Raw genomic sequence first — 14,192 nt, 5'->3', positions numbered from 1 at the left:
CTGCAGAATTCTAAGTTGCAGAGGGATCTAGGTGTTCTCGTGCATGAGTCACATTAAGCTAGTACTTAGGTACAGCGATTAATTAAGAAGGCTAATGGAATGCTATCCTTTATTATGGGAGGAATTGAACATAAAACTAAGGATGTTATGCATCAGTTATGCAGGGCCTTGGTGAGACCACATCTTGAATACCGTGTGCAGATATGGTCTCCTTATTTAAGAAAGGATGTAAATATTTTGGAGACGGTTCAGAAGAAGTTTGCTAGATTGATCCCTTGAACGAACGTGTTGTGTTATTAGGAAAGGTTGGACAGACTGGGCTTGTTTCCACTGGAGTTTAGAAGAAGAGTGACTTTATTGACGTAAATAGCATCCTGAAAGGTCTCAGCTAGTGGGATGTGGAAAGGATGTTTCCTCTTGTGAGTGAGTCCAGAACTAGGGGGCACTGTTTTAAAATTAGGGGTCACTCTTTTTAGGACAGAGATGAGGAAAATTATTTTCTCTCAGAAAGTCGTGCGACTTTGGAGCTCCCTGCCTCAGAAGGCGGGGTTATTGAATATTTTTAAGGCAGAGGTTCTTGTTAGATAAAGGAATCAAAGTTGATCGAGGTTAGACGGGAATGTGGAATTCAAAACACAAACAAATCAGCCATGATCTTATTGAATGGCAGAGCAGGCTCAAGGGGTTGAATGGCCTACTTCTGCTTCTATTTCATATGTTTACATATATATTCATATAACTAATGGGCTGGATACATTTGCCTGCAACAGCAGTATCAGCAAGTCACATTTATATAACACTTTGAATAATATAAAGCTTTCTAAGGAATTTTGCAGCAGCAGTATAAAGCAAATTTAGACAATATGAGACAATAGTCAATAACAACATTAGAAAATAGCACAACTAAAATGCCTGCTCTACATTATTACCAGAAACTCGAAGTGGCATGCTGAGATGAGATTAAGCTGATGAAAAAGGTCAGAAAAGTGTAATCAGTTCTGAGAGAACAGAACTGTATTTGAGAAACAGTCCTCGATTGTGAAAGAATAGATAATATTTCTCATTGTTAATACTTTGTATCAGATGTGGAGGCTGAATTTTTAGGATGGCAGGGGCTCAGCCTCCACCATTCAAAGAGTTGCCAGGGAATACATCCCTGCCGACTCTGAGAGTCCCACTGCCATTTTGCACTCTAATGAGCATTGATTGGCACAAGGTGGGACTTCCACCAGCTGTGGCTCAGTTCATAGCACCCTCGCCTTTGAATCAGAGGGTTGTGGGTTCATGTCCCACTCCCGGAAACCAAGAACTGTGATTGTACTCGAAAGAGTTGCAATCTGTGATTGTTGATAACTCGAAAGAGTTTCCACCCCTCAGTCGGAGGCAGTCCCACCTTGGAGAGCTGCCGGCGAGTCAGATTGGCTGGCAGCTCTCCAGTCCCTCCAGCAACAGTGCTGCAGTGGCCAGAAGAGGGCCTGCACGGAGCTGCCAGAGCCTAAGTGCCAAGAACTGGAGGCCAAGGCAAGTGTCAGGGGTCCCAGTGCGAGGAGGGTAGGGAAGGCCTGAGGGGTCACGAAGGAGAGGATTTTGGTCTCAGGGGATAGGCCGAAGTCCGAGAGAAGTCCAGAGATCAGCGGGCCTTAAGGAGAGGGTGTCCCCAGTCAGAAGTGGGCTTCTGATGGACATGCTTCCTTCCCATCTGAGATCAACCTTTCTTTATTTCTGGCTTTCCCCCTATCAATCTGTCATCTGCCCGTTAGCCTAAACTTTCAGGCCGAGCGGAAATTGGCCCTTAAGTGGCCATTAATTGGTTCCTCGGCCTCTGAACCTGCTAGGGGCTGCATAAAATTTGGCTTAGATCTTGCCAGGCCTTTGAGTGATGCTTCTAGGGGATATCTAGGTTTTCGCAAGTATATTAACAGAAGGATGGTGACGTCAGGTAATGTGGACCCCTTAAAGACAGCAGGAGGAAATTCAATGATTGAAAATCAAAAATGGCAGACTTTCTAAGTACATTATTTATATCAGTCTGCATAGTAGAAGATGAGGATAAAATGCCAGAACTAATAATGAAAACGCATACAGGACTTAATAGGAGTAAATAAAAATGTCATGGAGGAAGTAATAAGACTAAGGATAGAAAAATCTCCAGGACTTAATGAGTTCCATCCCAAGGTATTAAAATAAGTAAATTGGGCACCTCAGTGTGGATGATGGTGCCTGATGTTACCCCTTGATCAGTTCTTCCTCCTGGCTTCACATTCCATGGGTGCTTTTCAATTTATACTGAGCTTCCAGTTTGCAACTCTCTACCTTTCCAAACCAATCCTGGCTCTTGCAATGACCCCTCTGCTGTAAGCAATTTCTGCCAGCAATGCCTTCTTGTTGAGATTTGTTGGACTCATTCTCCTATCAGATTGAAACAGGACATCAATTATTTCTCTGACTATCTGTAGGAGGAGTTGTTAAATCGTGGAGTGACTCTTCTCATTCTGCTCATCCATGTTTTCAGCCTGTCTAACTACTGTGGTACATGTAGCTTTAAAAATGGTGATTCCATGTAGCCTGCACAGGTAATTGGACAGCTCTCCCATTTGCCGGCTGTTAATCATTTTTTGCTGGTAAAATCTCATAGGAATACTTGTTGCCTGTCTGTACGTGTGGCAATCCACATTTCCACCCAACGTCTGGTTGATCAGTAAAATTCAGGTCAATGGCACAGTTCTAAAAAAAGTGCTAGTACAGAGCGACCTGGGCATTCACATGTACAATCTTTGAAGTTGGCAGGACATATTGAGAGCGTAACTAATTAACTAGATTGATTCCTGGGGTGAGAGAGTTATCTTACAATGAGAAGCTAAGTAAATTGGGTATATACTCTGGAGTTTAGGAGAATGAGAGATGATCTCTGTGTCCACAAGAGCTGGTCAGAGGCTGGGTATTCTGTGGTGAGTAACTCTACCTGACTGGCCAAAGCTTCCTCAGTATGTACAAAGTGCCATTCAGGACAGTCCACTTGCCTGGATGTGTGCAGCTTCAACACCACTCAAGAAACTTGGCACCATTCTGGCTGAAGCAACCCATTCATTTGGTGCCTCATTCTCTACCAGTATAAACATTGACTCCCTCCACCACCAGCACAAATGACTTCAGTGTGCACCACCTACAAGGTGAACTGCAGCAACTTTCCAAGACTTTAATAACACCTTTCAAATCTTTAATCCCTATCGTCCAGAAGAGAAAGGACAGCTGGTCCTTCAGAGGGAAAGAAAGGGCATCCAAATCTAGAGCTCCTTGGATAGTTAAAGATTTTAAAATTAAAATTGAAAGAAATAAAAAAGCTTATGGTAAATGTCAGATTCATAATACAGTAGAGAATCAAGCAGAGAACAGTAGTACAGAAAGCACGGAGGAAAATTGAAAAAGGAAATAAGAGCTGGTGCAGACTCAATCAGTGAAATGTTTTGCTCCTGTGCTGTAACAACCTATGAAGTTTAGCCAGACCAGGAGCCAATGTAGGTCAGCAAGCATCGGGTGATCGATGAACTAGACTTGATGTGAGTTAGGTTGTAGGCAGCAGAGTTTTGGACAGGCATAAGTTTACAGAGGGTGTAAGTTGGGAGTCCAGCCAGAGAACAATTCAAGTAGTTGAGTCTAAAGGTAATGAAAGCAATAATGAGGGTTTCAGTAACAGATGAATTGAAGGAGGGAAAAGGTAGGCCTGATGGACTCAACACTCAACCTTCTGGCTTAGAGGTTAATATGCTAATAACTGATCTAATTTTCTATGACCATGTTCTCCATAGACCAGCAAAACATATCAGCTCGTAACTTCAGAGCTCCAGGGCAGCGTATCTGGGTGTACCCCAAAGATGCGCTGAGGAACCCCACCGCCCTCCCCCCAAAGAAATTCCCAGATAAGGAGGTTCAAACTTCCGAAGGGCAATTGCCCCACACTGGAAATCATCCGAAAATGCGATTTAAATTGCATACTTTGGATGGTTCCAACTGTCTTACAGCAATAGTTGCCCAGAAAATGTTAGAAGAATTAAAACCACACCTAGCTTCAGGGTAACTATTTCACTGACCAGCCCCAATGCCCCATGGAACATGCGACTACCTCCCACTTCACCCCTCCCAACCCCACCACCCCTGGGATGTCCACACGGGATCTACCCACACAGACTGCTGACAACCCACTGGACCTACCCATTGCCCCCATCGCCCACAAGCCCCCCACAACCCCATGACTAATGGACCCTGACCCTCCAAGGGATGTCCCTACCCCCAAACCGGCATGGGACCCGCTCCGACTGCAGACCCCGTACCCAGCCTGCACCCCCCCAGACTGCACCCTCTGCCAACTGCACCCCTCCCACTGACCACCAGACGCTACCACACTTCCCTGGACCACCCGTCCCCACCCCCCCAATCCTGCCTACTTATCTTATACGCTTACCTTCTCCCTGGCTGGCCCTTTAAATTAACCTACCTTATGGCAGCTGGTGCCGTAAAGAAGGGATGTGGCTTACTTTCCTTCAACTGAGCTGCCCTCGACTGTGGGCCTCTGGAACCTACTCCACTGAAGTGATCTCGTTGGCCTGAGTCAGAAGGTCCGGTGAGTTAGGATAGGCTGGATTTCGAGGTAAGTAATTACCAGCAGACTGGCAATCTGATTCAATTGCTACTCCACCAAAAGTTATGACCTATCATGATACAGTATTAGTTCCGAGACAGTACTTTATGGTAAAGCAATTGAAAAAATAATTCCAGGTGGAAAAAGAGTGAAGGTCAATATGTAAGTTGATACAATGAAACTCAGCACTAGCATTATTGATTGCGAGAACTAATCTGATTCACAAATCAAATGGTAGTTTACGTTCCACAGATCTGTCTAAGGGATCCAATTCTAAAGACAGATTTTCAGAATGTTCTGTTGAGGTATTCTATACTGTGAGCATTTAGCAGGGCAGAAACATTCAACTGATCACTCTTAAACAATAAATTTAAGAGTACAATTTTCCAGTTACACTTTATCAGATAGTGCTATGAAAAATATAATGACCAGGACGACTAGGGATGCTGATCTGTGCACCCACATCTCCAAACAATGCCCACATGAAACAAAATACCATGTCAGGAGCATGGATTTGCTGAATTTAGTCTTCATGAATCCTTCCCTTTGAAGAATGAGAAAAACTCTACCAGATAAATGATCTAATTTTTATTTTATGCCCATCTTTTTAATTTCAGTAGATGATAGAGATATGTAATAACCTGATTACTTGCTATGCAAACTTATTTTCTTGTTCTTTCAGGAATGTAAAAAATTGTTAGCAGAATATCGCAAATATTTTCAGAACACAAAGAAACACACAACTGAAACAGTGCGAGATACTCCATTTGATGTGTCAGAAATGTACATATTTGGTAAACTTGAAGTCTTCTGCAAAAGACTGGCAAAGGTAAAATGAAATCTATGGAAAAATGTTTTGCAATGATAGATTTGTGTCCACCTGCTCAATACAAACTATTTTATAACTACAACCATATGGTAGCAACTCCTATTCCAATGATAGGAATTAGTGTTTTATGAATTATATTCGCATCTGGATCAATGAAAGTTAATTTAACTGCCATGTGAAAGATTTAAATAACAACCAATTTCAGATTTAATGGGACTAATTTTAATTGCAATATCCAATGGACAAGTGGTTAAATTTTTAATGGAAAAATTGCCTCTACATTGATAATGCACTGCCATTACATCTCCAGTTTTCTGAGTCACTCTAGTTGTCTGCAAGAAGGTTTCATAACTACTTTGAAAAATGGATTTTTAAAATATTTTTGGGGAGTATTGTGTTATTCTGTGAAAAAGATTATGGCCTGAATTTTTCAGGCGGCGGGCAGGCTTGGTGGGAGCTGGCGGGGGCTGTCGCGGAGCTGATCGCTGCCTGCAATTGGCTGTGTGCTGCCATTTTACTCAGGTGGGCCAATTAAGGCCCGCCCAGCGTAATATGCAAGCTGTAGTGCTCAGCGCTACCTGTGTAAGCAGGGGGATGAGGGAGAGTCGGGGCCAGCGAAAGAGTGCTTCAATCTCCCTGAGGCACGGAGTTGCCTCAGGGAGATTGAATCAATGTCCAAAAAATTAAATTAAAAGTTTAAAAATTTATTTAAACGTGTCCCCTCATGTGACTGTGTCATGTGAGATGGGACATGTTTTTATAGTTAGGAAAAAAAATGTATTTATTTCATAAAAGCTTTAGGAAACCTCATCCCGCTCATCGATGAGGTTTCCTAAAAAACGCAAAGGCCACTTGGCCTTTTCGCTTGCCCGCCAACCTTAAAGTTGGACGGGCAGTGTTACGAATGACATCAATTACTTTCTTAATGGCCTTAATAGGCCATTTACTTATCGGCAGGCACGCAGCCAACTCCGGCACGCGCCCGCCGAACAAAATATTGTGGGACTGCGCGATAACATCAGGATGCACGCCCAATGTCATCATGCGTCATTTTATACATTGGCAAGTCGGGCCCACCCCTACACGCCGATTGAAAAATCCTACCCTATGTGTGGGTCTGTGTGCAATTGTGTGTGTCCATGATTTAATTAAGCTGGGCAGAGATTAATAGGAGACAGGTTGTCTGGAGCACTTGAAAACATAAAAAGGATAGCGGTGTTAGCTTTGAGGTGCAAGTGAATAGGTTAGATCTAATATTTGCATTTTTAGATAAATGGAGAGTTTGTTTGAATATCAAAGGGGAGTCAGAGGTACAAAGAGACATGTTTGCATCTTGCAGGAGTTCCATAGGTAAATAGAAGCTGGGATATTATATTTTATTGACCCAAAAGTAAAGACAAGATGGAAACATGAACAATCTTATATTAGGAAGGATTTGCATTTCAAAGAGGTGCGAAAACAATGGAACCTGAGATGAAAGCGGAACAAAGGTATTTTAGAGTTACCGTGTAGAGCTGTTTTGAGCTGTAGCTGTTGTGCTGGGGCTGTAGCTATTTGAGCTGTTGGGCTTTTGAGCTGTGAGATGTAACACCTGGAGCTATAGCTGGAGCTGTGGCTGAGAGAGGATGCAGTTTGAATCAACCATCCAGTCAAGCCAGAAAATTCTTCGGCTGAAGAAAGCAGTCTTATTCTGAAGTTTGGATTTTCACAGCAGAGTGGAAGAGAGTAACAGGTCATGTTGGCTGCCTTTATTAAAGCTAAAGCTGTTTGCCTTGGGTAATATTACTAGATTTTTAAAAGTTAAACATTTATAAGAGAATGTTGCCTGGACGGTGTTTACTTGTGCGCCTGACCAAGTAGAGAATCTTTTTGTGGGAATGTTTTGTAAGAATACGTTTAACTGTGTACCTGTAATTTTATGTGCTTAAGTTTTCTTTTATTCTAGTTAATAAAACTGTTACTTTTAAATTTTAATATTCCATTGATCTGATGATATCAGTACATCCCCTTCTTGTTTACAGAATACAAGAAAAAGGGCATGGCCCATAAGCCAAATCTGGGATTTGGTTTGTGCAGCAATTAACAGTGGCTGTGGTCATAACACTACATGTAAACCAGCATCCTATGACACTGTTAGGACCCCAAACTATTTAAGACAAAACCATGAATCCCACATGTTGCCCAATCCTTCCATAAAACATAATAGCATTGGTCTATTAAAAGCAGATGAGTGGATAATAGATTCTGTGTGATTTTGCATAGAATATGCTGCACATAAATAGGCCATCTTGGCCATTGGTGTTTATAATGAGTACAAGTCTCCTCCAATTCCATCATCATTATCTCAGACTTTTGACACATCTTTCTATTTTCTATCCTCTCATGTGCTTGTCTGGTTTTCTTTTGAAAGCATCTTAGTTATTTGCCTCAACTACTTCCTTGGGCCATGATTTCCGCATGCTAACCACATTCTGAGTAGAGAAATTCTTCTTGTTTCCTTATTGGATCGTGTAGGAACTATCTTGTATTGTGATATTAATTTTCCCTATATTGACTGGGAATCACTTACTGCTAGGGTTTTGGATGGCGCAGATTTGTAAGGTGCAACCAGGAAGGCTTGCTGAGACAATATGTAGATAGTCCAACTAGGGAAGGGGCAATACTGGACCTGGTATTAGGGAATGAACCTGGCCAGGTGGTCGAAGTTTCAGTAGGGGAGCATTTTGGGAAAAGTGACCATAATTCAGTAAGTTTCAAGGTACTGGTGGATAAGGATAACAGGAATCCTCGGGTTAAGATGCTTAATTGGGGGAAGGCTAATTATAACAATATTATAACAATATAACTGAGGAATCTAGACTGGAGGCGGATGTTTGAGGGCAAATCAACAACTGATATGTGGGGGGCTTTCAAATGTCAGTTGATAAGAATTCAGGACCAGCATGTTCCTGCTAGGATGAAGGATAAGCATGGCAAGTTTCAGGAACCTTGGATAACGAAGGATATTGTGAGATTAGTGAAAAAGAAAAGGGAAGCATTTGTAAGGGCTAGAAAGCTGGGAACAGATGAAGCCTGTGGAGAATATAAAGAAAGTAGGAAGAAGCTTAAGCAAGGAGTCTGGAGGGCTAAAAGGAGTCATGAAAAGTCATTGGCAACCAGGATTAAGGAAAATCCCAAGGCCTTTCATACATATGTAGAAAGCAAGAGGGTAGCCAGGGAAAGGGTAGGCCCACTCAGGGACAGAGGTGGGAATCTGTGTGTGGAGCCAGAAGAAATGGGAGAGATACTAAATGAGTACTTCTTATCAGTATTCACCAAAGAAGAAGGACTTAGCGGTCAATTTGTCTAGAGAAGAGTGTGTAGATAGCCTGGATCATGTTGAGATCAAAAAAGAGGAGGTGTTAGGCGTCTTGAAGAATATTAAGGTGGATAAGTCCCCAGGGCCAGATGGGATCTACCCCAGAGCACTGAGGGAGGCAAGGGAGGAGATTGCTGGGGCCTTGACAGAAATCTTTGTATCCTCACTAGCTACGGGTGAGGTCCCAGAGGACTGGAGAATGGTCAATGTTGTTCCATTGTTTAAGAAGGGTAGCAGGGATAATCTAGGAAATTACAGGCCGGTGAGCCTTACGTCAGTGGTAGGGAAATTATTGGAGAAGATTCTTTATGACACGATTTACTACCATTTGGAAGCAAATGGGCATATTAGTGAGAGGCAGCATGGTTTTGTGAAGGGGAGGTCATGTCTCACTAACTTGATCGAGTTTTTCGAGGAAGTGACAAAGACGATCGACAATGGAAGGGCAGTGGATGTTATCTACATGGATTTCAATAAGGCCTTTGACAAGGTCCCTCATGGCAGACTGGTACAGAAGGTCAAGTCGCACGGGATCAGAAGTGAGCTGACAAGATGGATACAGAATTGGCTTGACAGAGGGTAGCAGTGGAAGGGTGCTTTTCTGAATGGAGAGCTGTGACTAGTGGTGTTCCGCCAGGATCAGTGCTGGGACCTTTGTTGTTTGTAGCATACGTAAATGATCTGGAGGAAAATGTAACTGGGCTAATTAGTAAGTTTGCAGATGATACTAAGGTTGGAGGAGTTGCAGATAGTGAAGAGGATTGTCAAAGGATACAACAGGATATAGATCGGCTGGAGACTTGGGTGGAGAAATGGCAGATGGAGTTTAATCCGGACAAATGCGAGGTAATGCATTTTAGCAGGTCTAATAGAGGTAGGAATTATACAGGAAATGGCAGAACCCTTAAGTGCATCGACAGGCAGAGGGATCTGGGTGTACAGGTCCACAGGTCACTGAAAGTGGCAATGCAGGTGGATAAGGTAGTCAGGAAGGCATATGGCATGCTTGCCTTCATCGGCAGGGCTATTGAGTATAAAAGCTGGGAAGTCATGCTGCAGCTATATAGAACCTTGGTTAGGCCACTCTTGGAATATTGCGTGCAATTCTGGCCGCCACATTACCAGAAGGATATGGAGGCGTTGGAGAGGGTGCAGAGGAGGTTTACCAGGATGCTGCCAGGTCTGGAGGTTATTAGCTATGAGGAGAGGTTGGAGAAACTTGGATTGTTCTCACTAGAGCGACAGAGATTGAGGGGCGACTTGATAGAAGTTTACAAAATTATGAGTGGCATGGACAGAGTAGATAGAAGCTTTTTCCCAGGGCGGAAGAGTCAATTACTAGGGAATGTAGATTTAAGGTGAGAGGAGAAAACTATAGAGGAGATGTGCGGGGCAAGTTTTTTACGCAGAGGGTAGTGAGTGTCTGGAATTCGCTGCCAGAGGAGGTGGTTGAAGCAGGTACGATAGTGGTGTTTAAGAGGAAGCTTGACAAATACATGAATATGATGGGAATAGAGGGATGCGGACCCCAGAAGTGCAAAATATTTTAGTTTGATAGGGAATATGATCGGCACAGGCTTAGAGGGCCGAAGGGCCTCTTCCTGTGCTGTACTTTTCTTTCTTCTTTGTTCTAATAGCTCCCAGATGCTAAGAACATAAGAAATAGGAGCAAGAGTAGGCCATTCGGCCCCTCAAGCCTACACCACCATTCAATAAGATCATGGCTGATCTACCCCAGGCCTCAACTCCTCTTTCGTGCCAGCTCCTCATGGCCCTCAACTCCCCGATGTTTCAAAAACCTATCAACCTCCTCTTTAAGCATTTTCAGTAATCAAGTCTTCACAACTCTCTGGAGTAGAGAATTCCAGACCTTCACTGCCCTCTGAGAATCCCCTTATTCTGTAACTCTGTCCCCTAGTTCGAGATTCCCCACTAGTGGAAACACCTTCTCAACATCTACCCTGTCACGCCCCCTCAGAATCTTGTACGTTTCAATAAGATCACCCCTCATTCTTCTAAACGCTAATGAATAAAGGTTTAACCTGTTTAACCTTTCTTGATAAGTCAACCCCTTCATCCCAGGAATCAGCCTAGTGAATCTCTTTTGAACTGCCTCCAATGCCAGTATATCCTTCCTTAAATACGGGGACCAAAACTGTACACAATTACTCCAAATACAGCCACTCCAACACCCTGTACAGTTGTAACAAGATTTCCCTATTTTTAAACTCCAGCCCCCTAACAATCCAGACCAAAATCCCATTTGCCTTCTTAATTATTTGCTGCACCTGCATGCTAACCTTTTGTGTTTCATGCACACGAACACCCAGCTCCCTCCATGCTGCACTTTTTTGGTGTCTCTCTCCCTTTAAATAATGGTCTGCCTTTTGATTCTTTCTACCAAAGTGTATGACCTCACATTTTCCTGCATTAAACTCTATCCGCCAAGTTTTTGCACACTCGCTCAATCTATCTATTTGCCCTTGCAGATTCCCTATGTCCTCACACAACATGCCCTCCCACCTATTTTTGTACTGTCAGCAAATTTGGATACATTTGGATACACTCTTCCCCCTCCTCCAAGTCATTAGCTTAGATAATACATATTTGAGGCCCTAGGACTGATCCTTGTGGCACTCCTACTCTGTCTTTCCAACCTGAAAAAGACCCATTAATCCTGACTCTCTGTCTTCTGTGTGTAAACTAATCCTCAATCCATGCTAGTACATTACCCAATACCGTGAGCTGCTATCTTGTGCAATAACCTTTTATGTGGCACCTTATCGACTGCCTCCTGGAAATCCTCAAAGAACTCTAGCATATTTGTCAAACATGATTTCCCTTTCACAAAACCATTTTGACTCTGTTTGATTGCATTAAGCTTTTCTAAATGTCCCGCTATTTCTTCTTTAATAATGGACTCCAGCATTTTCACAACGACAGATGTTAAGCTGACTGACCTATAGTTTCCTGCTTTTTGTCTCCCTCCCTTCTCGAACAAGGGAGTCACATTAGTGGCTTTCCAATCCGCTGGGACCCTCCCAGAATCCAGTGAGTTCTGGAATATTTTGAACAATGCCTCCACTATCTCTGCAGCCACTTCCTTTAAAACCCTTGGATGCAGGCCATCAGGTCCTGGCGACTTGCCTGCCTTTAGTCCCATTAGTTTGTCAAATATTTTGTCCCTCGTGACAGAGACTGTTACAAGATCTTTCCTCCCATTAGCTCCTTGCTTATCGGATATCTTTGGGGTGTTTATAGTATCCTCCGCCTTGAAGACCAGTGCAAAATAATGGTTTAAATTATCTGCCATTTCCCTGTTCCCCATTATCAATTCTCCAGTCGCATCCTCCAAGGGTCCCACGCTCACTTTGACCACTCTCTTTTTATACACCCGTAGTTTGTCTTTATATTTCTTACCAATTTACTTTCACAATCAATTTTCTCCATTTTTATTAGCTTTTTAGTCATCCGCTGCTGGTTCATAAAAACTTGCCAATCCTTTGGCCTACCACTAGTTTTCGCCGCTTTGTATGCCTTAGTTTCTGATTGGATACTCTCCTTGACCACCTTTATTAACCATGGGTGGTTCATCCTTCTCATCGAGTCCTTCTTTTTGACCGAGATAAATTTCTGCTTAAATGTCTGCCATTGCCCATCCACTGACCTTCCCCTTAGTCTATTTTCCCAGCCCACTTTAGCCAACTCTTCATACCTCTGTAATTGCCCTCATTTAAGTTGAGGCCACTGGGACCTGAGCTGCTCGGCTTCAAATTGAATTTGAAATTCTACCACGTTGTGATCACTACCCCCTAAAGGATCTTTAACTATGGTATATCTTATTAATCCCACCTCATTACACAATACTAGATCTAAAATAACCTGTTCCTGGGTAGGTTCTGCAATGTATTGGTTTAGAAACAATCCCAGATGCACTCTACAAATTTGTCTTCCATGTTACCCCTGCCAATCTGATTTGTCCAGTCAATATAGAGATTTAAGTCACCCGTGAAAATTGTAGCACTCTTCTTACATGCCTCCATTATTTCTGATTTATACTTTATACTACAATGAGGCAACTCTTCGGGGGCCTATAGATGACTCCTACCCGTGACTTCTTCACCTTGCTATTCCTTATTTTCACCCAAACTGATTCCACATCACAATCAATTGCACCTACATCACTACTCACCACTGCACTAATACCTTCCTTTATTAACAAAGCTACCCCACCTCCTTTTCCTTTTTGCCTATTTTTCTGGAATGTCGAATATCCTTGAATATTGAGTTCCCAGTCTTGGTCACCCTGCAACCACTTCTCTGTAACAGCTTTCAAGTCATATTCATTTATTTCTATTTGTTCCGTCAACTCATTTATCTTGTTACAAATGCTGTGTGCATTCAGATAAAGAGCCTTAAGCTTTGACTTTTTACCATTATTGCTCATTCTGGTTCTGATTTCTGCTGCACTCTTCTGCTTATATTTTCTGCCCTTTGCTGTCACACTTTTATTATCATTCAAGGAAAGGCAGTGACATATAGTGGTATTGTCACTGGGCTAGTAATCTGCAGACACAGGGTAGTACTCTGGGAACCCAGGTTCAAATCCTACCATAAAAATCTGGAATTAAAAGCCTGATGATGACCATGAAACCATTGCTGATTGTCGTCTATAAAGGAAAATTAAAGGAAATGTGTCAGGAGAAGGCCATTTAAGGTCTAACTGGAATGTGTGAAAAGCCTTAATGAAGCCTTCAGCATTTGTGCATAAGTTTGCTGTTTACCGAAACTGAAACTGGAGAAAAACCATTTGGAACTTCACTGTCCAGAGTATTGTGTTATCTTGCTGGATCTGTTTAAAATCTAAAATCTATTTCAGACTGTTGCTTTAAAGGAATGTAACTGGGGGTCAGGTTAGTTAGGAATTTTAGGAGTTATTATAGTAGCAATTGTAGTCTTATGTATGTGCTTGAAATCTTTTAGATTTGTTAATAAATATTTTAATTTAATTTTTAAAATCTGTAAAGGTCTTCGTGGACTTATTACTTCTGAATTCAGTGCATGCATCTTGTAATAAGTACAAATTGTAAAACCGTTATGATAGCGTGACCAAGTTTCCCTCGTGGATTTGGTCCGCCTGGCACACATCTTCTGCTGCATCATAGCAGGTCACTGAAGAGTAAGGTTGTCCTCCAGTTCCTTTGTTGATAGCAATCCTTTGAAATTTTGCCTCAGGAGCATCCAGTATGTGACCAGCTAGCAAAAATGTCACTCAAAGGCCTTACGTTTATCCCCTGAATTATCAATACCTCATTTCAGACCATGTCTGTGTCATTTAATAATTGGTTAATTTAATTATTGGTTTCTTT

At 42.4% G+C, this 14,192-nt stretch overlaps 1 protein-coding gene across 1 annotated transcript in view; it reads left to right on the top strand.

Moving 5' to 3' along the window:
- The window catches only part of LOC144681151 (dynein axonemal heavy chain 8-like), a 1,659,468-nt gene that overhangs the window by 188,677 nt on the left and 1,456,599 nt on the right, over window positions 1–14,192 (top strand). Inside the window, exon 9 of the mRNA XM_078542878.1 lies at window positions 5,319–5,465. Within this exon, the coding sequence (XP_078399004.1) occupies window positions 5,319–5,465 (147 nt within the window). The remainder of the gene's footprint in view (window positions 1–5,318; window positions 5,466–14,192) is intronic.

This window comes from Cetorhinus maximus, chromosome 5 (assembly GCF_964194155.1).
Source record: "Cetorhinus maximus chromosome 5, sCetMax3.hap1.1, whole genome shotgun sequence".
Lineage (NCBI taxonomy): Eukaryota > Metazoa > Chordata > Chondrichthyes > Lamniformes > Cetorhinidae > Cetorhinus > Cetorhinus maximus.
This window is presented reverse-complemented; position numbering and strand designations above follow the sequence as displayed.